The sequence below is a fragment of the Mya arenaria genome, chromosome 10 (genome assembly GCF_026914265.1).
Source record: "Mya arenaria isolate MELC-2E11 chromosome 10, ASM2691426v1".
NCBI classification, from domain to species: Eukaryota; Metazoa; Mollusca; class Bivalvia; order Myida; family Myidae; genus Mya; species Mya arenaria.
In genome coordinates, this window is record NC_069131.1 from 15,281,439 (window position 1) to 15,304,405 (window position 22,967).

At 33.7% G+C, this 22,967-nt stretch overlaps 2 protein-coding genes and 1 pseudogene across 3 annotated transcripts; 1 reads left to right on the forward strand and 2 right to left on the reverse strand.

Annotated features, from left to right (window-relative positions):
* Nucleotides 1-34: 34 nt before the first annotated feature.
* Nucleotides 35-5,466, forward strand: LOC128206745 (uncharacterized). 2 transcript variants are annotated; one of them, XM_052909411.1, is made up of 9 exons: nucleotides 35-98; nucleotides 723-1,069; nucleotides 2,167-2,270; nucleotides 2,506-2,568; nucleotides 3,147-3,188; nucleotides 3,410-3,481; nucleotides 3,812-3,998; nucleotides 4,287-4,420; nucleotides 4,851-5,466. In XM_052909411.1, the coding sequence occupies exons 4-9, from the start codon at nucleotides 2,514-2,516 to the stop codon at nucleotides 5,111-5,113; spliced, it is 753 nt and encodes a 250-aa protein (XP_052765371.1). In that variant the 5' UTR covers nucleotides 35-98; nucleotides 723-1,069; nucleotides 2,167-2,270; nucleotides 2,506-2,513; the 3' UTR covers nucleotides 5,114-5,466. The 2 variants fall into 2 exon arrangements, with proteins under 2 accessions (XP_052765371.1, XP_052765372.1); XM_052909412.1 differs by lacking the exons at nucleotides 35-98; nucleotides 723-1,069 and having other exon boundaries at nucleotides 2,127-2,270.
* A 1,735-nt stretch (nucleotides 5,467-7,201) lies between these two features.
* LOC128204377 (putative nuclease HARBI1) lies at nucleotides 7,202-8,853 on the reverse strand (annotated as a pseudogene).
* A 305-nt stretch (nucleotides 8,854-9,158) lies between these two features.
* LOC128204378 (complement C1q-like protein 2) lies at nucleotides 9,159-19,098 on the reverse strand. The gene is made up of 2 exons (XM_052905795.1): nucleotides 18,838-19,098; nucleotides 9,159-9,380 (listed from the first exon to the last, which is right to left on the reverse strand). The coding sequence occupies exons 1-2, from the start codon at nucleotides 19,096-19,098 to the stop codon at nucleotides 9,159-9,161; spliced, it is 483 nt and encodes a 160-aa protein (XP_052761755.1).
* Between the last annotated feature and the right edge of the window lie 3,869 nt (nucleotides 19,099-22,967).

Sequence of the window (22,967 nt, forward strand, 5' to 3'; positions counted from 1 at the left end):
AAAGATTGTATTCATTGCGGCATGGTGACTTCCGGTTTATTTCTGGGTTATGACAAAGTACAATAACAGCGATAAATACGGACAAATTATCATTCCAGGTTTGTTATAATTTATTTATTTGTATTAGATTTGTCATTTTAATGAGTTTATATTACATTATTGTGGTATTATTTGAATGTCATGAGCTATAAATCGCTTGACTGTTTACTTGGACAGTTAGTTCTGGTGGGTGGGGTAGATGGTTAAAAAAAGACTGCAGTTAGTATTCTTATTGGAGTTTTATAAACAACAAATTCTCATCTATTCTAAAACATTTGTTTTGAAAATTAACACAAATAATACATTAGTCTGTTTTACTATCTGACAGTCATAATCTAATGAGGAATCTGTATGTACATTACCAGGTATAACTAATAGTCTTATGAATGAACATAAATAAATCATCATCAATATTAATTATGATATTTATACTGCTGTGTGTATTTTATTACTATGTAATAAACATTTTACTTAGAGTAATTATGTCATGCTGTCACCTGTGTAGTCTTCTGAATGATTTGTTATTTTCAAATATTATGATGGGCACCGGACTAGTCGCATACCCCCAGGCCTGGAATTAAATCGGGTTCCAGATTGTCTTAAAACCCATTCATAAATAAGTCTGAGAGTAACTTACTTTTTTATAAAAATATGCTTTTTATGTTCCATTCCTTTCTTTACAGATATGATTCAAATATGCTGATGTTACCTTCTGATATCATTACTTTCAATGAAGAACATCACTACAATTGGTTGGGCTGCTAGATTGGTAGCAACGTGATGGACAGCTAGTACCTGACATGCTGTTGTTGGTTTGGCATCTATTGCTTACTGGGCCGCTATATTGGATGGACCATACCTGTTGGTTGAACAATTATAAATGGTTGGACTGGAAGTGTTGGTTGGACCACCAGTGTTGTTTGGACTGCTTGTTGGACAGAATGTGTGATAGACAACTAGTGTTATTTGAATCACCGTGCATTCAGGATACAGTATTGATTTTGACACACGACAAGACGGATTAAAGCAGGTGCCCGTTTGTAAAACAACGTCATAGATATCTGTGTAGTTGTTTATTAACATGCAGTGCGTTCAGTAAGGCGAGCGTTCGCAAAACGATCGCGATCGTTCGAGCGTTTTCCCTATTGAACTAAGCGTGCGCCGAGAACGTCTGCCAAACTCGCAAACGCTCATTGATCGCGTTCGCTTTGCAAACCAAGATGGCGGAATGGTAAACAAACTTTTGCTGCTAGTAAAGATATTTAGTGTTTTAAGCCATTTTAAGCACTGTTAAAAGAAAATTGTTATTTAAAAGCGTTATGCGCATTGAAATTGATTTATTTATTAAATAATTTTATGCTGTATGACGTCTATAATCTTCCAAGAGTCACTGAACTATGATTATTTTTGGGCAAATATTTGTTATCGCTGAATGTTTTGTTTTGTATAATAAAGAGTATCTTATTTCCGTATCGAGTAACATTTATTTTATTTTAATTGTATTTTTTTCATTATTAAAAAAAAAAAATAAATATTTGTTATGATTAGGCCCGCCCCCCCCCCCCTCCCCCTATCAAAAATAGTAAAAAATCCTTCAACGTACAATTATTTGGACTAGGCCCATTACCCGCTATATCTTAGCCCACAATACCACCGCATTCACATGGTCCTACGGGGCAATCTGGAATGTAAATACATTGCCCATTTCCCCAGCTAACCCCAGTATACCCACTGACATGGGGGCCTTGGTTACAATTGACTGATGCATAAGACGACAATGAGAATTTATCATGTGTGAGTCTTTTCACACATGTAAGTTCTATGATGTCATATTAATTACATTATGTTGCTTACATTATTGACTTTCATGAATGGGGACGAGGTCTTTAAGCTATCAATTACTCTGCTTAATTGATACACCTCATTTACAGGTCCCGCCTCTTGATCTGTCTTTCATGCAAAAACATATAGTTAAAAACGATGCAAAGCATGTGTGTATCTATTGCACTCATGTTAGTTTAACATCAAAGTTGTATGTTGTCCCATTGATTGAATTCAATAACTCATACACCCTCTCATTTCAATGTGATGATACTAAATAGGATAACAACAAAGTACTATTTTCAGTATAAATCGATATTGGAAGCCTATCACACTCAGATTTGATGATGGAACCGAGGCCAGTTTTGAGGTGGACTTGCCAACATGGAAGGCGGTAGTCGAGGATAAAGGTTGGTGTATTTTGAAGATAGTTCATTAGATGTAAAACCATTAGACTTTCCTTGTAATCAATGAAATACATTAGTGTGGTTTCTCTATTCATTAGATAATATTTCATTGGTTTTGTGAACTGGTGTTTATTGATAATTATGATTAACTTAAAATCAAGTGTATAACATTTTTTTTTTACATATATTAACATAATTATTTATCCTGATTCAGATTAAGTCATATCTTGATCTTCAGATCAGTCAATGATTGATAAGCTGGTGAAAAATTATGAGGAAGCTATGATTGGCAAGGAAGGAGGTACAATTTCTTATCATTCATATAGTGTGATATTGTTAAAAATAATATAAAAAGGTTGTCTTGATTAACACAAGCGGAAGCCCTTCACTAATAAAATGTCTTATGGGCTTGCTCAAATTCTGAATTTTATAAAGCAGGGCTTGTTAACAATTTGGTGCCAAGATATAGTATAAGAATTCAGGCTTGTTCATCAAAATTCTAATTTCGATGACTGTTAAAATGCATGGGATTGTTTTCTGTTATGAATTGACATAGGTGTTTGTCACATTTTACTGACAACTCATAAATAAAACATGTTTTGACTTGCTCATTAAATGAATCAATGGATGTATATGTATATATCTAATTGTGATTTGGTTCATACGATGTGTATAAAGGGAGCACTTCTGTCTCGCTATAGAGCTAGCTTTTATAGTGACAAGGTAGAGGGTCCGCTTCCAGAGCAAGAAGTTATGGGTTAGAACCATGAGAGATGCACATAGCAATTAGTGCAGTCTGTTACATAATGACAAGATCTAAATGAGTTAATGCATTTTTTTTATTTCTTGCTATGTAAATTTTGCAAATATGTATTGCAGAATCTGAAGCAGGAAGTAGAAGAAATCAGGAAGTGCCATGCTGTAAGTGTTTTCACAGATATATTCATATATGAAGAAAATTTGTACTCTTGTCTCGATACATGATCAATGGACTTCTAATAGTCAAAACAAGATGTAAATGTCTAAAAGGACCCTTCTTATTACATATGCATGTTTTACAGTTAAATTTGTACTTACTCCAGGATGTTTTGAAAATATATAAATTGCTTAGATTTGCATGTGCTTTTTCTATTTCATTTCAGCTATACCAGACCAAACTGTAACTCAACAGCCAAGCACTGACCAATTGGTCCCTTCAGCTGAGGATAAAGACAGTAACTACTTGTTTCCATTTCAGTATTTTAATTTGAGAAAAAAAATAATGCAAATGCAGCATACACCCTTATCAAACTTTTTACTATGAAACTAGTGTTTTGAATGCTACAATAATGCTACGGGAAATTATGCAATTGTTGGTGCCCATATGCATTTAACATTGTGCGTTGTAGTTGATAAATATTTTACATATGACTGCTTAATGTTTTATATGTTCCCTAGGGCTCCACTTGCGAAAATTAAACTTTTGGTGATCTCCGTCAGTTAAGTGTTTTACTTTCCTACAATGATGTAAGCAATAATCCTCTATTTAATTCCTCTTTTTGTAGACATTGCCTGGAAACATGAAGACATACTGATGCTACTCTCCGCGTATGAAGACCGCAAGGATCTGTTCAGCAACAGTGCTTTTAAATCAAAGGTGGTTTGGAAAGAAAATTCTGAAGACATGGCCTTGAGGGGAGTTGTATATAGTTCAGAAGCCTGCGACAAGAAGTTCAGGTCGATGAAATACAGGTATAAAATGTGACTTAAGAAAGGTCCAATGCACTATTAAGGATCTAGGCCATAGGCACAATTAATGATTCAGGCCGTAGGCACAATAAAGGATCTCTGCCATTCCAACAATAATGCGACACTTGCATATGCAACAAGACACAAACACGGATTTGAAATAACCTTTGCTTTTTTTCACTTGTTTGCTGCTGTTTTTTAATATTGAGTAGTGTTCCCATTACACTAGTAGTATTTGTATATCCAACAGTATAGAAATATTACGATTGTAACATGATTTTTCGTTTCAAGATACCGAACCATAATTGATGCCTGTGGAAAGACGGGTAGAGGTCGAAGTCGATGGGAGTACATGGAGCGGATGGATAGTCTCCTGTGTAAGGACCCGGCTGTCCATCCAGTGCGAGTGATAAGCTCATCCACAGGTATTTGAAATTACATACATGGAGGCAAATGCAACATCATAATGGGTAATTACTGGAAATTTCAAATGACATTTATTTTCGTTAATAAATGTTTAATAAAAATGTCTCAAACAAAGATAATAAAAATTGCACACACTGTTGTTGAATTGCTTGTAGTATTGCATCTGTTACTGAACAATTATATTCATAATAAGTTCTCAAGTAAAATTGCAAGTAATTAATTATTTGTCGAATAACATTGACTGACTACAAGTCTTGTTAGTTATTATCTTTGTGCTGTCTATTTACTGTCACTGAGTAAGGTTACATCTAGGTTTATCCATCAAATTGTAAATAAAACTGACAAAATATTGGATTATTGTATCTTTATAATTATAAATTTGTAATTTATGATGTAATGTACATGTTATTTTTTCTTATATACAAATAGAGACTGTCAATATTGAGAATGCAACTACAACAGCAACCTCAAGTCAGATGCCGCCTAAAACAACAATGAATAGTGAGGGTGAAGAGCCGTGCAAAAAGAAAACAAAAAAACAAAGTCAACCACCTGCTTGGTTCCAAAGCTTTGCTGAGGAACAAAAGTGTCAGTGGGAGAGCGTGAAAGCACTCTCCACACGCATGGTTGAGGCAACAGAGAAGAGGAATGACATTTTAAGTCGCCTTACTGATGCATTGCTAAAAAAATAACTTTAACTGATAATTTACTGGACCCCACAGCAATAATACATTTCATTAATATTAAACACGCATTCCTTTATACAAAACTGTCAACTTATTTTAACAATCAAACTTCCTTTATTGCCTCAACCATGTGTGACACTTCCCAGCAAGTTTTGGACCATTGCAGGTGCAATGAGTAATCACACTGTCTGTCTGTCTGTTAGATCATTAGTAACTCTCATTTTGATTTTATTTTCATAAATGTTTAAAGCTGCATTTTTATATATTACCGAGTTTTCCCCTTGTATTAGAATGAGCATTTTGTTGTCGCAAATATCTGCAAAACAGTAATAAAATATTGATGATAAAAAATAGCAGATTTGCATGGCTAAAACTGTTACTAACAGGTTGAAAAACATGCATCAAACATCAGTTTTTTAACTTAAATATAAAAATCTTCAATCAAATGATTTGTCAGCAGTCTTTTATGACTGGTTTACATGCATTTTAGAAATAAATCGACTCGCTCTAAGACAAAAAATATAAATGTTGTCAAAACATTCAATCTGTGAGAGTGCAGCTTTAATACACAAACATGTTTTTATGTATTGCAATTGTATTACCAACTTTCTTATGTAAATTTTTGGTCAGATTTAACACATCTGCTGATGATTGTGTTGTTTCAGGTGAATGTGGTAGATCAATGTTCACTACTTAGTCTGAAAATGTGACAATTATTGATGCGATGTATTGCAATTACCTGATAAAATACTCCCAAGTAACATGATATGAAACGAAATCAGGATAGTTAATGTAGGAATACATGGGCAACTTATATCAATGATTCGATTGCCAAGGATGTTGGGGATATAAATAAATTTATGTGACATTTTAAAACACAAATTAATGAACCCTTCCGACAAACATGGCTTGATGATGTAAATAAGTCTTTATTGAATCTTGAAAGATACCAATTTATGTGAATTTACTGTTTTCTTAACTAAAATTGTTTTACAAATCTCATGTTATAAATTTCAATGTTTAATTATTTTAAGTCCTGGTCAATGTAATATAACTGTATGAGGGAGAAAATACATATTTCAGCTGTACTTGGACTTTTTCATGGCAGCATTATGATTAAACTGTATCAATGTAATGCATTTAATCATCTCTATGAGATTGAACTGTATATAATGTGTTTGTATAACTTCAACATTCACACTACATTTATGTAGTTCATTAATGTTGGTGTAAATTCTTAGTATAACTATTATGATTCTGAAGTGAGAGAGGGCTATAAGTTTAACAAAATGTAAGTTATAAAACAACAACATTGTCACACATTGTAACAGTGACATCTCATTTCTAATATGCAGATAAACTTTTGTAAATCATGGGAAAGCATTAATAATAGAAATCATTAGACTGTTTAGATTAACCAAACATTATGTATATATGTTGTGCCTATTTCCCCCAATAAACTTATATATGTACTAATTTATCACATGAAAATCAAATGTTCAATGTAATACCACATTGTATTCTAATCATTTCGCCATTGTACAAGTTTATCAATGTTGTGTTCTTTTAAATTACTGTAAAATAAAATACATGTGTACAAAAAAATGTGTGCATTTGTATAACAGTTTAATCTTTGTTCATCTGTCAAAGTGTTGCCTTAAGACTAAAATAAAATTCATACATACTTCATGGTGGAATGTGACTGTAAAGGTATCCGTTATCAGTCGTATACTTAAATAAATTGCATGGACAATAAAGCTATCCTAACCTGAACCCCAAGGTCCTTTTTTACTAAGGTTGCCTTGCCAATAGCTTAAACGGTATACAGCAAATTCACCGTCCATCTTGATGCTATGTTACAAGCAGGTTAGCATGCATCAGAGGATGGTTGAAAGCTGATAGGTACGTAGATGCTGATCTTCGCCATTCAAAACCATGCAATGTTGATTATCAACTGCCTAAACCTCAAGGTCCGTGTGTACTTAGGTTGCCTTGTTAATAGCTTAAACGGTCGACAGCACATTCTCCGTCCATCATGATGTAGGCATCATCAGAGGATGGTTAAAAGCTAATAGGTACATTAGAACATCAACATCACAGTCCATCAGCAATCTCTCTTCTTTTCCCTACACCATCCAATGACACCTGTCCATCGTAAGCTTGCTCCTCCACAACATCATCTGTAGTATCTGCTACAATGTCGGAATCATGTTCATGGTCCAGAATGAAATTGTGAAGAACACAACAGGAAGAAATTACAACTGGGATTTCTTCTGCCTTTTGCATGTCCAGGTATTTCATCCGGCGGAATTTGCACTTCAACAGACCAATAGATCGTTCAACATCAACCCGAGTAGAGGAGTGACACTTGTTGAATTTCTTCTCAGTGTTGTTGAGGTGACCATTGTCTCTGTAGGGAACAAGAACATGTTTTGAGAGAGGATAAGCTGAGTCCCCTAAAACATGAAACTCCTCAGGAAGATTGTTTATCTGTTCTCTGACAGGACTGTTCCTGAAAACTCGGGCATCATGAACTGACCCTGGCCATCCAGTAAACACATCCAGAAACTTCAGGTTGCTGTCACACACCACCTGAAGAACCATACTAGAGAACCCCTTTCGGTTAATGAAGAATGCCCTGTGTTCTGTGGTAGGTGCAGGTATTGGGATATGGGTCCCATCAATGGCACCAACAACACCAGGAAAACCACACCTAGCCATGAATCCTTCTGCCACTTCCTTCATGGCTTGCATGGTGCCAGGAAACTGAATAAGGTCGGACATAAGCGTTTGCCATGACTGTCAAGTGCAGCGTCCCTTTAAAAGATAAAACAAGTTGTGTGAAAAAGGCACTGAAAGCTTCTTCATGTATTGAAATATTTATGGCATATTAGTTTGTTTAATTGAAATAGGGAAATCTCCTCCACTTATCACTAAAAGGAAAATTCCATCAACAGCATAGATACAAGTTACATACATAATGTCATTTAATACACTTGAGGTGAAAAATAGAAAGATCTCACACTGACAGCATTTTTTTTTTAATTGAATGACTAAAAAGTATTAAAATTTTAAATTCATTAACGTTTGTCAGACAAACATGAAAATGTTTATGCTATTTGTATAATAACTTTCTGAGCATGAACATTGGAAGAAATATGTGTATTTTCTTAATTCCAATAAAAAAGAATCATTATTATAGTTATTTCTGAATTTCAAATACCTTTACTCAGACCAAATCTGTCAGCAACACCCCTGTAGGATTCCTGATTACTTAGGAGCCACACAGTTGCCAGGAGCCTCTTCTCCACAGTTAGATATCTCTCCTTAACCATCAGTGGCCCTACAGTTTTACACAGGTCCTGAAATATTATAACATGGAGGATATAATTTATTAAATAGCACATATATCACTTCCTTCCCTTCTCTGTTTACAGACACCACTATATTTGGCTTAGTGAGCATTCGAGTAATAATTTATTCCAATGCCATCAACATAGACAAAACATTTTTAATTTTAACAGTATTGAGCAAAGAAAGATGTATTGCAAAAAACATTATACTCTTTCCAAAAAGAAAAACAAAATATCTAACCATCTATTTTACTTCAAATAACATATGTTGTAATAAAAACATTCAAATATTAAATGTACCTCAAAAGTGGACCAATGCATCCTGAAATGCGACTTAAATGTTCCGTCCGAATACATCGGGACAACCTCCTCTACATATCTTTCTACCCGGACAGGATCACCACTGTCATCAGGCATTAAGGCAGCACCTGTAGATAAAATGCTTGCATGATAATGTTGTTTCATAACAGGTGTTGATAATGAATTCGATAAAGAGGTGGGTGGGGAAGCTTATTTACCCATGCCAAAGAGTTTTATATAAGGATCAGTAAAGAAATATGATAATATAACGTATGGAAATATATTCTCTGACAAGGTTCACAATTTCCTATAGATGAAATTTACGTATACCCTGCGAATCCAACAGAATTTGTTTTGTTAATCTGAAATTAAACTCTATATTTGAATCATAAATGATGCTACAACATCCATTTCATTTCCCAACCTGTGGAAATTGTCATTCTTGATCTTTCTCCGCTCATTGACAAAATAGCATCTGCCATCTGCATGTCATCAGCATCTGACAGCTCCTCTAACAATATACCGGTAAGTAAATCCGCCATTTTGCAAACGGTCGTCAAGAACGCAGCGTTCAACAAGGCGCTTGCATGGCGAGCACCTGTTCGCGGAAAACGCTCGCCCTACTGAACGCAAGGATGGTTTACAACTTCAAGATGCTGAGTTGTAACAAGATAGGGGATGTTTTCAAAGAAATCAAACATTCGGAACAGAGATATAATGTGCAGTATGTGACAGACTCAAGTTCGAAGAACTTTTGAAATAACGTTATTGAGCATTGTTTAAAGTGTGTTAAACTGTTATTTAATCGATGCAAGTTATGCAAATAAGACGGCTCGTGCTAAAGTGCTGACCGATTAGCTGACGATATAGAAATAATGGAGATTTGCTGACCAATTGCTGAACATAAGCAGAAAGAAGGAAAAAAATATTATTGAAATTATAAGTTTTCTGATGTTTTTTTTTTATATTTTCTGAACTAGATCCCTATTGTATTAGTGTTTTGAACGTATTATTTTTATAATAAAAATTAGTCATGATCACCTCTTCAAAAATATCCCAGGTAGTCACGATCACCTCTGCAAAGATATCCCAGGTAGTAATGATCACCTCTTCAAAGATATCGCAGGGAGTCATGATCACCTCTTCAAAGATAACCCAGGGAGTCATGATCGCCTCTTCAAAGATATCCCAGGGAGTCATGATCGCCTCTTCAAAGATATCCCAGGGAGTCATGATCACCTCTTCAAAGATATCCCAGGGAGTCATGATCACCTCTTCATAGATATCCCAGGTAGTCATGATCACCTCTTCAAGGTTATCCCAGGTAGTCATGATCACCTCTTCAAAGGTATCCCAGCGAGTCATAATCACCTCTTCAAAGATATCCCAGGTAGTCATGATCACCTCTTCAAAGATATCCCAGGGAGTCATGATCACCTCTTCAAAGATATTCCAGATAGTCATGATTACCTCTTCAAATATATCCCAGGTAGTCATAATCAACTGTTAAAAGATATCCCTTTGTAATCATGCAATTATTGACAGCAGACTTTAAATCTACGATTCAATAGGCCGGTCGAAGGGAGATAAAAAAAAAAGATCAATTTGCTGACGGTGTTAGCAAAAGTTAGTGTTTCTTCGATGTATGAAGTGTGATGACAGGCCATAGATGTAAGAATTGAAAGAAACTGTACTTTCAGAAGAATTAATTTGTGACACATAAGTTCCGCTTTATGTTGATATTTCCATGCAGATAAGTAGCCATACTTGTCTGAAAAAATATTTCTCAATTTCACCAAGCAAAGAAAAAAACCTACAATGAAAGTGTTTTTGTCACGAACTCAATCATGTCATCTTAAATCCCTACATTTTTCCCATAATGTTTTAGTGTTCTATTTAAGTTTGGCCCATTTCAGATGAACAACATCTATTTGTAAAAACGCACAGTAAAATAGACTTTCATCATATATTTTCTTGAAATTCTTCATGTGAATCCAATTGTTGATCTAGTAGTTTCTTCACAAACGGTAATCCAACCTATTATTGTAGATCATCTTCTTAATCTTATGTCCTTGTAATTCCTCAGGTGAATCTCCAATTGATGATTTAGTAGTTTTCTTTACATAATCCAACTTATTCTTGAAAATCACTCTCTTAGTCCAATGCTTATCCTGACTTTATTATAATTCCATTTCTATGTTTCTTCACTAAATCAAAAGTAATCTGTTTTTACGCAACCAATGAAGACTTTCTTTGAAGTCTTTACTGGTTCTAACCATTTATCTTACACTTGCATAAATCCTGTGTATTATCTGTAGACTTCAAATTCCAAAAACTTATTTTAATTTCATAGTTTTTCAGCTGAATCAAACATCACTATGCTCCTCCAGTGAATCCAAAATCTAATCTTTAATCAATGATTCCATGTGATCAGCTGTTGACTGCATTGCTTAAGATTAAGAACTTTACATTAGGTGTTACCTCAAAACTACTCATATGAAGGCATTTTATATACAGTTAAAGCAAAAAAAAGTATTTTGGTTTTAGTGGGGTTCGAGTCCGAGCCTTTAAAACCAAGAAAAAATATTTGGTCATTAACTTTACAATGTATCATAGTCAAGTTTCGCTATATGTTACATTGGTCAGCTAAGAAATTGGTCTGTAACTTTTCAATATCGGATTTCCCTATGCGTTACATTGGTCAACTAAGAAATTGGTCAGTAAATTATCACTATCGAGTTTCCCTATACGTTACATTGGTCAGCACTATGCAGTAAACCGTGAAGTCGACTGACCATATAGGAACAGTACAACTTCTCCAATATCGAGTTTCCCTATACGTTACATCGGTTAGCTAAGAAATTGGTCAGTAACTTTTCAATATCGAGTTACCCTATGCGTTACATTGGTCAGCTAAGAAATTGGTCAGTAACTTTTCACTATAGAGTTTCTCTATATGTTACATTGGTCAGCACTATGCAATGAACCGTGAAGTTTACTGACCATATAGAAACAGAACAAATTCTCCAATATCGAGTTTCCCTATACTGTGCATTGGTCAGCTAAGAAATAAGAATTCCTCTCTGATATTTAGTAATTATTATCGGCTTATTAAGTAAGTTAAAAAGACAAGTAAGTTTCGACATAGCTAAATTTATTTGATAATAATTGGTATGTGACAAATCCTTAATTCTTGGTATTCTTTTCTTGTATTTAGTACAAATTCTCGGGACATTAAGTTAAAAATAAAAGTAATTGTGAATGACATATTTCTTAAATACAAATGTAAATATTTGGTCAGTAACTTTACAATGTATCATAGTCAAGTTTCCCTATATGTTACATTAGTCAGTTATGAAATTGGTCAGTAACTTTTTCAATATCGGATTTCCCTATACTTTACATTGGTCAGCTAAGAAATTGGTCAGTTACTTTTCACTATAGAGTTCCTCTATATGTTATATTGGTCAGCACTATGCAATGAACCGTGAAGTTTACTGACCATATAGAAACAGAACAAATTCTCCAATATCGAGTTTCCCTATATTTTGCATTGATCAGCTAAGAATTAAAACCTCCCTCTTGTATTTAGTAATAATTAACGGCTCATTAAATAAGTTTTAGAGACAAGTAAGTTTAAATTATATTGGTCTGGTCTGTAACAATACTTTTCTTATTTTGGTACCCATTTCTATATTTAGTAACAATTATCGGGACATTTAGTTACTTATATTGAAAATAAGTTTCAATAACATATTAGTTAAATCACTAGGTAAATTGACACTAACTTTACAATGCATCAGAGTCACACTGAACACTGTGTACAACTCATTTGAAAACCAATTTACTTCAGTTATAAATAAACATGTACCGGAGAAGCAAGTGTATAGACGAAACGAACAATTACCGTATATGAATAGAGCACTTCGCGAGGCTATTCATCAAAAGAAAATGTTTTATCATACGTTTCTTCAAAACAAAAACTCTGATAAGAGCTGCTAGAAACTTTGTTACAAATATAAAGAAAAAGTCTATCAACACCTATTTCCAAGAGAGATGTGTTGGCGGCAGCAAATCCACTGACTTCTGGGGAACCATTAAATCCTACTTATCTAAGAAATCAAAAAGCAACCAAAATAAGATTAGTCTAAGAGAAAATCAAACCATTTTTACCGAAAATGCTGATGTTGCAGAAAATTTTAATCATTTTTTCACAAATGTGGCTATAGAAATTGGACAAGACTTTTTGTTTTTTGAACCAGAAAGTCATCCAGGTCTATCTAAAATTTATGACAAAATGAGCTCTATATCTTTGCAAAAAATGATTTTAAGCATACTGATGAAAAAAGCATTTGTAAAATAATAAGTAAATTTGACTCTAAGAAGGCCACAGGAGTTGACAGGATTTCAGTTAAATTGTTAAAAGCTGGCAAAGAGGCTATTGTCCCGCATCTTACTTCTCTTGTAACTATGTCAATCAGAACTGGTGTCTTCCCAGAAAAATCAAAATCACTCCTATCTTTAAGAAAAAAGACCCTCTGGATAAGTGTAATTATAGACCTGTTAGCATATTGCCAATTCCAAGATTTTGGAGAAAGTATTAAGTGAGCAAATGTCCGTATACTTTAGTAATATTTTTCATGCCTTCCTATGTGCTTTTAGAAAAAAATCATGGCTGTCAACCAACATTAATAAGGCTACTTGAGGACTGGAAATTTGCATTAGATAAAAATGAATATGTAGCTGCCATTCTTATGGACTTGTCTAAAGCCTTTGACCTCATTATATTTTATTACACAAATTGTCTGCTTATGGCATCTCTATAAATTCTACCAAATTGTTAAAATCGTATTTGACTGATAGAAAACAACAAATTAAGATAGGTAATATTGTTAGTTCATGGGCAGATATACAAAAAGGTGTTCCCCAAGGATCTATTTTAGGACCATTACTTTTTAACGTTTTAATCATTGATATTTTTTATTTTATAAAGCAAGGCACTCTGTATAACTATGCTGATGATAACACCATTTCCTTCCATTCCCCTGAGCTTGACGAACTGATCGAGATGCTCCAAGATGAAAGCAGGATTCTTGTTGAATGGTTCCATTTCAACTGCATGCAGGCTAACCCAGACAAATTCCAGGCAATTGCTGTGGGCAAGAAAACCGTTAGCAAGTCTCCTGTTTTCAGTCTTGGCAGTACACAAATATCATGTGATGAAGTCGTCAAGCTCTTGGGTGTGGATATTGATTGCAAGCTAAATTTTGATGCACACATAAGTAGTATATGTAAAAAAGCTGCACAGCAAGTAAATATCCTTAAGAGAATTGGTAGATATCTTAATAGACTAAACAGACTCACTATATTTTACACATTTGTACTATCAAATTTTAATTTCTGTTCACTAGCTTGGCACTTTTGTACAGAGAAAAATACTAAGAAAATGGAGAAGATCCAAGAGAGAGCACTAAGATTTGTTTATGATCATTGCTCTTCTTTTTTTACTATGCTACTTGACAAGGCAAAACTACCTACCTTATATATCCGCCGAATGAGAACTATGGCTCAAGAAACTTTTAAAATTGTTAATAATATTGCTCCACCTGTTTTATCTGATCTTGTTGTCAAAGAGTTTACTCATATTAACTTCAGATATTCAAATATTTTACAGGTACCCCAAGTAAGAACATCTACATTTGGTAAAAATTCGTTCAAGTATGCAGCACCAGTGCTGTGGAACTCACTGCCAGATCACTTCAGATCCTGTTCAAATTTTAATCAATTTAAAAGTCTTATCTCCACTTATAAGCCTGGTTAGTATTGGGAACACAGCACTATGGGGAGTACATGAATGTGGTTTATTATTAAATTGTGTCTGCATCTATCATTTTGTTTTTATCTGCTTCAGCTATATAGACCATACTTATTGTTTATTGCTAAATCTGTGCTTAATGTTTTGCTGTTTCCATTTTTTTCTTCCTTATATTGTCGCATGTGTGTATTGTGTCTGTACAACTGCCCACTTGCTTTAGTTTTCTGTGCTCAATGTTGCTATGCTCAATGTTGCTATGCTTGTTTGTAGTTTTCAACCATCTGTTTGTTGTAGTATTCGACCATCTGCTACTAACTTGTTATTGTCATTGCCAGTATATGTATTGAGTTGCCATTGTTTGTATGTCTTAGTAGTTGCTCTCCTTTGTACTCCTTGTGATGCTTTCATAGTTTGCCAATGTGTCCCTGTGAGGAGTTGGCTGATCAGTTTTCATCAAATCTGATTGGGGGATATAGTTATCATAAAACCATTATTGTTTTTTTTAGGTTATTATTATCCTTTTAATTGCAGTTTTAAGGCAGATTCTGCCCAGATCAGCAACTTCAATACAGATTTTATCTTTTTGTGAGTTGTATGTGTTAACAAGTTTTGTTTTTGTTTTTCTGTGTATGTTTTTATTGTTGTTTTTTTTCATATTGTTTAAATCAAACTGAAATGTTTATTGTGAAAAGTTCTGTGATAGATGCCAATCTGGTGCAATACTGATATTATGAAGCTATTTGTGAATTTCTTAATTTTATAAGAAGTCTTTTTAACTAGTGACCTTTTTAATAGCATGTACCATAACTTGGCAACTATCATTCATATCTCTGTTACCTAATTAAATAGTTAAGTCCCTGAATTTTGTTAGAGTAGCTTTTAACTAACTTTGTATACCACCTTGTTTTATGTTATTATGTATTATCAATAACTGTATAACACCTTAAAAATATGCCACTATATATAACATTGCGTTTTAGCTTATATACACTTGTTATACAATATACAATATGTTTATAAATAGTCGGTTCAAAAGCTTGCATGAGCTTGTGTTGTATTGTTTGTATCTTGCCGACTCAAAATAAATCTTATCTTATCTTATATCTTATCTTATCTTAGTCAAGTTTTCATATATGTTACATTGGTCAGCTGAGGAATTGGTCAGTAACTTATCAATACGGCAGTATCGAGTTCCCTAAAGCATACATAGGTCAGCTAAGAAATTGGTCATTAAATTCTGAATGAGACCATAAAATGTAATGACCATACAACAATTCAACACCCTAAGGAGCTTTGTGCGAAATTTGACAAAACGCCTTTGAGGCTTAATGGACTATACAAGTTAATGAACAAATAATAAATAAAAATGAAAAGATAACACTTATTTCGCCATTAATGATTCATGCTTTATTTTGTTTTACATCATATGAACATTTCAATAGCAACAGTTTGCCTTGTTTTCCATAAAACAACACGAAAATATAACAGATTAAAGAGAAATTATTTCTTTATTAAAATGATCAATAATGGATTGGCAAACAACATTCTTTTGATCGTTATTTGGTGTTGTGCAGGTAGTTTTCCACAAGTTGTGAGGCTAACATTTAAAGCTACATTTACAATTAAAATAATTGGTTCAAACAATTGTAAATGAAACACCTAAAAAGGAGTTTAATCCGTGATATCTTCTCATCTTTTCACCGAACCAGCAAAAAAACATTTACTCAGTTCATTTCAATGAACTGTCATTTTCAATAAAAAAAATACACAAACATCCGTCTTTACGTATACTTTAAGGAGTATATAAATTAAATTAAACAAAATAAGTCTTAAAAAATCTTTAATTTCAAAATAAAATTCCTTCTTTGTCTTTATTGTCAGCAGTTGGTCAGCAACTCTACTCTATTTCTATATCGTCAGCTAACTCGTCAGCACTTTAGTACGTGCCCAGAAACGTTGCGAAAACAAACGTACGAAAGACAACTCTGTAAAAAAACAGACTGTGTCTACATAATTAATGTCAAAAGTAACACCGTTTATTTAATGACGAGACAATCATTATGGTAAGAACGACAACTCATGAATTCAAGGGAAAAATTGACTGTGTCTACATTTTCAGCTCAAAAGTACTTGATTTTTTTAGGAAAAAGAGACGTATATTTTCAACCAAGTTCTTAAGTCTCCATAAACCTTTTACTCACCACGTATTAAATATAGCGGGCCGCTATTTAAAGTATTAAGCACGTAGTGCGTTGATGCACAAGTAAGAGTCGTCTATAATGTGTATGGTGCTGTACGTGCAACATTTGTGTTAATCCCGTGAGTATCACAAGATTGATTGCCCTTAAATTAATGACAACAACTAAACTGTGGCCACCTGAGGCATTTTTCTATAAACATTATACAGGAAATAAAGTAATGATATCGTTCAGCTGCTGTTATAATTCCTACGTACGGTATTAAAGCTGCACTCTCACAGATTGCCATTTTACCAACTTTTTTATTTTTTGTTTTGGAAAGAGCAAATTTTTGCCTAAATATCTGCAAACCAATGATATAAAATTGCTGACAAAAATCGGATCATACATTTTCATATTTCCGTTCGAAAATTAATGTTTTATGGCTTAAACCGTTACTCACGGTTTAAGAAAAAAGCATAAAACATCAATTTTGGAACTTGAATATTAAAATCTGCGATCTGATATTTTGTCAGCAGTCTTATATAACTGGTTTCCATGGATTTTCGCGAAACTTGGCTCGTTCCAAGACAAAATATAATAAAATGTCAAAACGTTTAATCTGTAAGAGTGCAGCTTTAAAACGATAGTATTGCAGTATCAAATTGCTTAGAAAGGTAGTACATCGTTATTTCATTGGCAGGACAACGATATCATATTTGTACGAGCAACATAGCGTCCACCGCACCGGAGAACTGCCGATCCGTAACGGGACCCTACAGGTACTCTTCCGACATTGACGAAAACATACCGGAGTGCCGCCGTTATACTGCCGTTTTAGTCCCGTTGCACGCTCTTACAGCGCAAAGACATGACAGCGTGACCATGCTGCGCTGATGAAATAGTCCCGATCCCCGAAAATCACTAAATGTGTTCTCCGGTATAGATCCGGAGGGCAAAATCGGCTTGGTTTGACAGGTACTTAAAAAAGATGCCCGGGGATGCAAAACATGCTTGAGGGTTTTTTCCAAGTCGATTGATTAGTCAGGAGATAGGAGAATATGTAAACGATTGTCGTGCGAGACGTGATTTCAAAATATGATTTTGGTATTTGACCTAGTGACCTTGTGGTTTTCTTTCAATGTATTGATATTGAGACGAATGATATAAACACTATTCAGCGATTGAGATATAAATTGAATGGATTTCATTGAATGGATTGTCACTTTATTGCTAAATTAGACAAGTATCTATAAAATAAAATCACTTTACAACTAAAAGTTTAGTTATTTTGTAAAACGTGTTATTTTGTACTCTTACTCACTTTTTACAACTGCATTACTATGCTAAATGGGCTAACAATAATTTTAAGGGTAACTTAAATGATGACGTTAAAAGTGTTCAGACAAAAAAATTAGATAGTTTTATATGTCTTTGATACCTTGACTAGATATCGAAAAGTGTAACAAATATCTATCTAAAATTGACAAAGCAAATGGCATCGGTTTATATTTAATGAGGCCATGCCAAATTGGAAACATACAACGTAGTACAATATTCGAAATTAAGCTAAGAAAACTGTATTTAAAAAGCTACACATGAAACAATTAGAAGTGTTAAAAAGAACATAACATCTATTTGGTTTTAACTGTTACAATATGGATAGCAACAACCTGCCTAAAGGTTTGACAGAGATATTGACAATGTTAAAATAGTGAATATAATAACATGTGAAGTAGCAAGTAAAAAGCTAATAAGGATGACGAATTCATGAAAATATTCAGATATGTAGCATTCTAAAACTTGGAAATGAATTTCAGCCATTATTATGCTTTAGTATTCAGTATGAGTTAATACAAGAATTGTTTTTTGATAATGTGTTACATTATGATAGCAAAAACGTGTCCATATCATAACCATACAAATTCTCTGCTTAAGCTTCAGCATTCTTTAATTATATAACCCTCTTGTGTTAAAATTGCAGACAGCAGCACGTTAATTGTGAATAAGAGCACCACTAAAACTCGTCCATCGATAATAACTATCAAACAGTTTTCTGTTCGAGCCTCCATCGGAGCATTGTACCCAGACAGTTTCCCCGACATCAAGATGTACAAAAGCTTGACTACTAGTACAGGAGTAATACTGCTGGTCAATCTGCACACTTGACATGAGGACTGAGCCTTCCTTCACTATATAGAGATAAGCATAATTATTTGTACTCGTACACGTGCGCATAAAGAACAAGTAGAGCCCCTCTGCAGAAGCAGTGACCTTGCCCGTTGTGGCGCTGTAACCGTTGCCCTGGTTAGTCTCCACTGTCTTGTATACTATCACCTCACCCATGGACAGGCTACCGCCCTACGGGGAGTGGGCTAGGAAAAACACTGCTGGGATGACAACTCGATCTGCAAAATATTTTTTTTTCTTAATAATTTTAATAAAAGTATATGAATATAAGTGTGAGACTTTAAAGGGAAACTCCTGTTGTCACAATAACTCGGATAAACTTTGTGACATTCATTATAATGACTGATTTTCACTTAATTAGTTGATATATCCAGATTTTCTTATAATTGTCTCTTAACTAAAACTAAGTTTTTAATTGAGCATTGCAGTTTATTTCACATTATATTTAATAACCATTCCATTACAATATTTGCCATTAAGAGTTTTTTAAATAGTTTGATAATCAACGAAACTTGATTCATTGGGGAGCGGGTATATAATGTGCCACAATTTATATCATACCATGTAACAGTAAAATCAGTTTTCCTTAATTATAGCAGGAAATTCATGCTCAGCGAATTGTCTCTTTAATTAAGTAAAACGTAGTGTTATTTGGTAGATCTAATTCATATCATAATGTTATGTGTGTAGATGATTTAAATTGAGTACTCCGCTGTTGTTAGTGTTTAATCACTTTGTACTCACATTTGTTTAATAATCTAGTTTCATCTGATTGGTGACCTCACAAAATATACTTAGCCACCTCCCATTTATATAAAACAATAATTATTTTTTATTCACCGATAAATGAAACAGATTTCATGAGAGCAAACGCAATGTGATCTCCAGTGAAATCAGGACGAGTTTGCCTGTGTCGCAACGCAAAAGGTAAACCCACAACCGGTTTAAAGCGAATGTATCATCATCACGTTGGTAATATTCGTTTGACAACGAAAGACTACCTTTTTGTCATGCATGTTTAAAACTATTAATTAAAAACAATTATGCTTTAAACCATACACAACTATCCTTTTCGCCAAATAAATATATTTTTAAAGAGTGTCTGCAAATTTACTAACCTTATAAAGTGACTTGTACCCCGCCCATATGTTACCTGAACGATTTGCTCCCGTACGCGGCATATGTTCTTTTTTGTAATCATTCTCTTTTTTAATGTAAACATGAATATACCACTAACACTATGCGGTCCTTAAAGGAACTATACACCAGAATAGCACCAAATCTTCTGTATCGAATCTCAGGACAATTATTTAATAAAGTGTTTTACTCTTTGATATCATAATTGTAAAAAGAATACCAAAATGTAAAAACAAAATCGAGTCGGACACCTGGTTCGAACCGGTGTCGCCAAAATTACAGTCCAGTGTTGTATCCACTGTGCTACGAAGGCTTACCCTAAACCTTTGGAATATTTCAGCTATATACCTAACTTGGTAATATTACGTGATAACATCGACTAGCCAATCACGCATAAGAATGAATTCTACTATGTATATGGAAAACACGAAAACACTGCAAAATAAATTATTTGTAAACTATGTGGTGCTTCAGTTAGTTAGTTTCAATGCATGGTACACATCGATACCAAGTTTATGTCAGTGTTCGACTATTTTCTTTGTTTTTTCGCTATTTCATCATACGGTGTATAGCCCTTTTAACTAATTTGGAGGAGTATATTTTTCAAAATCTTATTTTTTTATTATTGTTGGAGAGTGTTCTGGAACATTTTCATTTTGCACATAAAGGCAAACTGCTCTCTTTTGGTGTCTTTGCATGTTTAAGTTTATTTAAATAAAAAGTCTTAAAAGAATTTCACGAGAGCTACAAGAATTCAAGAAGTTTGCATTGAATTGCATTAATCCGTGAGAGTTATTTTTCAACTTATGTCGGCATTATTCTGAGTGTTGTGTGATTTTACGAGTGTGTTCAATATCTACTGTGGATTAAATTATGTTGACCTTTCAAATGAAATAGGTTCAGTAATATTTCATATTTATGTTTTAATTACTTATGTAAAACTTAAAAGAAATCCATTTTGTTTTATTGCTTGTATATTATGGTTGCGTTTGATGGTCGTATTTCATGTTATTTTTTCATATCTTAGATTGGTATTAATAAGCAATAATTATTGATAAAACGAATTCAAATTCAAATAAACGACTTAAGTTTAAAAGTTTTTACTTGTATAAAGAGTAATATAATTAATGTTTCGCTCTAAACAGGGATTTTATTTATTTCAAAATGATAAATTAGTCAAAATATGCAAGTATTGAGCCAAGTACACGTATTTGAATGCAATCATTTTCATATATACCCTACTACAGCATTGCTATTTCCATGCACCTGTCGAAGAAGGTACATTTCACAAACAAACTTTTTAAGTTATTCAAGTTTCTGTTTCCACATTTCTCATATATTCATAAGTGGCGCAAAGAAGGCACATTCGGAGAGTATTCGGAACACCACGGACATTTTCCATCGAAACAACCTCTGAAGTATATGGAAGGTTTACAATGTCAAATACCTTAACATTTAACTACACTGCAAGTAAATCGCGTTGTAATTTCATGCGTTTACTCTTTGGAATTGGAATTATTTATGAAATAATAAAATAATACAACACTATTTTCTGGCAACCAATTTAAAGCTATACCAATTACACGTTTAACTCTACAATAAATTTATACCACAATTAAAATTTTAAAATTTTACGAACTACTTATATTGATGTGCAGGCATGTACATCAGAGGTCATTTTTTATGGTAAATGGCCGATGAGATCCCAATGAGAAAAGACAAAGCATACGCGTTTTTCTGGATACTGTCAAATTTAAATGATTCAACACGTATCAGATATATAGACTAACTGACAGGTTTTATAATGTATTCTCCCTCTCAACCCTTACCTTTGATTTCATTGAAGGCGGCACTCATTTGTTCTAACGTATTGCTAGACTCGGTCACAACCTCCTCAAGTGTGCTGGATTGGTTTCTTTCAACTTCCTCCATGAGCGAAACCAGTCTACGTTCTGCTTGCTCCTGTTGTTCTTTTAGAGCCTCAACAATGTCGTGCAAACGTTCGTTTTCTTCCTTGATCCGCGTTAGGTCTTGCTCAACAGTTTTGCTCACAGCCTTGTTTTCGTCTAACACTTTTTCAAAAGCGACCTCCATGCGGATCATTTTCGCGAGCATTTTTTCCTCATAATCGTATTTGGAGCACGCTGGACACGATGGCTCGGAGGCCAGCGTCGCGCTGACCAATAATAACAACTGAAATATTCCAGTCATATTACGATGTGTTAACTAATGGAAGGTAAAGTCTTCTATAATGCAAAGTATGTAGCCCAATTGCACAATTTAATGGTAACTGATGTCAGAAACGTTTCTAATACTACAGAAGCTCATTTATATTCAAACAAAAAAGAAGTCAAAATTTATGGTTTGTCTTATAGTGATTAGGCATTGACATAAGAAAAATAATTGTGATTTGCGTCGAAACATGTGTTTTTAGGTTGATTATGAAGCTATTAGCAAGAAACATTTTTGTGTTATATTTGGAGGTTATAAACATTCCATATCCATCATTGGAAGGAATGTTGATGTTGATATACAATGCTATTTTTCTGAAGGACATTGTTCAAATGTGCGTAAAGAAAAGATTGTCACCACAAGCATAACCATTACTTTTACATATTTCAAAAATGAATATGTACCTTTTCTATGCTTCGACTGTGAAATCAAGTTTGTAATATTATTAACGAATTTACTAGCAGAGTTATACTCCAGTTACGTAATTTACGAAGTTTCAATGAATAAATTTCAGTTAAGAGTGATTGAAATGTTTTGGAAGTCCATTTATTCAGTTTGATTATTGAAATTTCAACATGCTTGGAACAAACGGAATTATAGATTTATATTCAAATGTATTTTTTATAATGATAAGTATACCCTTTTGCTGAAGAAGG

Excerpts from the sequence above, each read along its gene's own strand:
- LOC128206745 (XM_052909411.1), top strand. The coding sequence starts at position 2,514 with ATGATTGATAAGCTGGTGAAAAATTATGAGGAAGCTATGATTGGCAAG. Across the intron at positions 3,482-3,811 it reads TTCAGCTGAGGATAAAGACA|ACATTGCCTGGAAACATGAA; the intron begins GTAACTACTTGT and ends CTCTTTTTGTAG. Across the intron at positions 4,421-4,850 it reads AGTGATAAGCTCATCCACAG|AGACTGTCAATATTGAGAAT; the intron begins GTATTTGAAATT and ends ATATACAAATAG.
- LOC128204378 (XM_052905795.1), bottom strand. The coding sequence starts at position 19,098 with ATGGGTGAGGTGATAGTATACAAGACAGTGGAGACTAACCAGGGCAAC. Across the intron at positions 9,381-18,837 it reads ATGTCGGGGAAACTGTCTGG|GGCGAGCGTTTTCCGCGAAC; the intron begins GTACAATGCTCC and ends TGCGTTCAGTAG.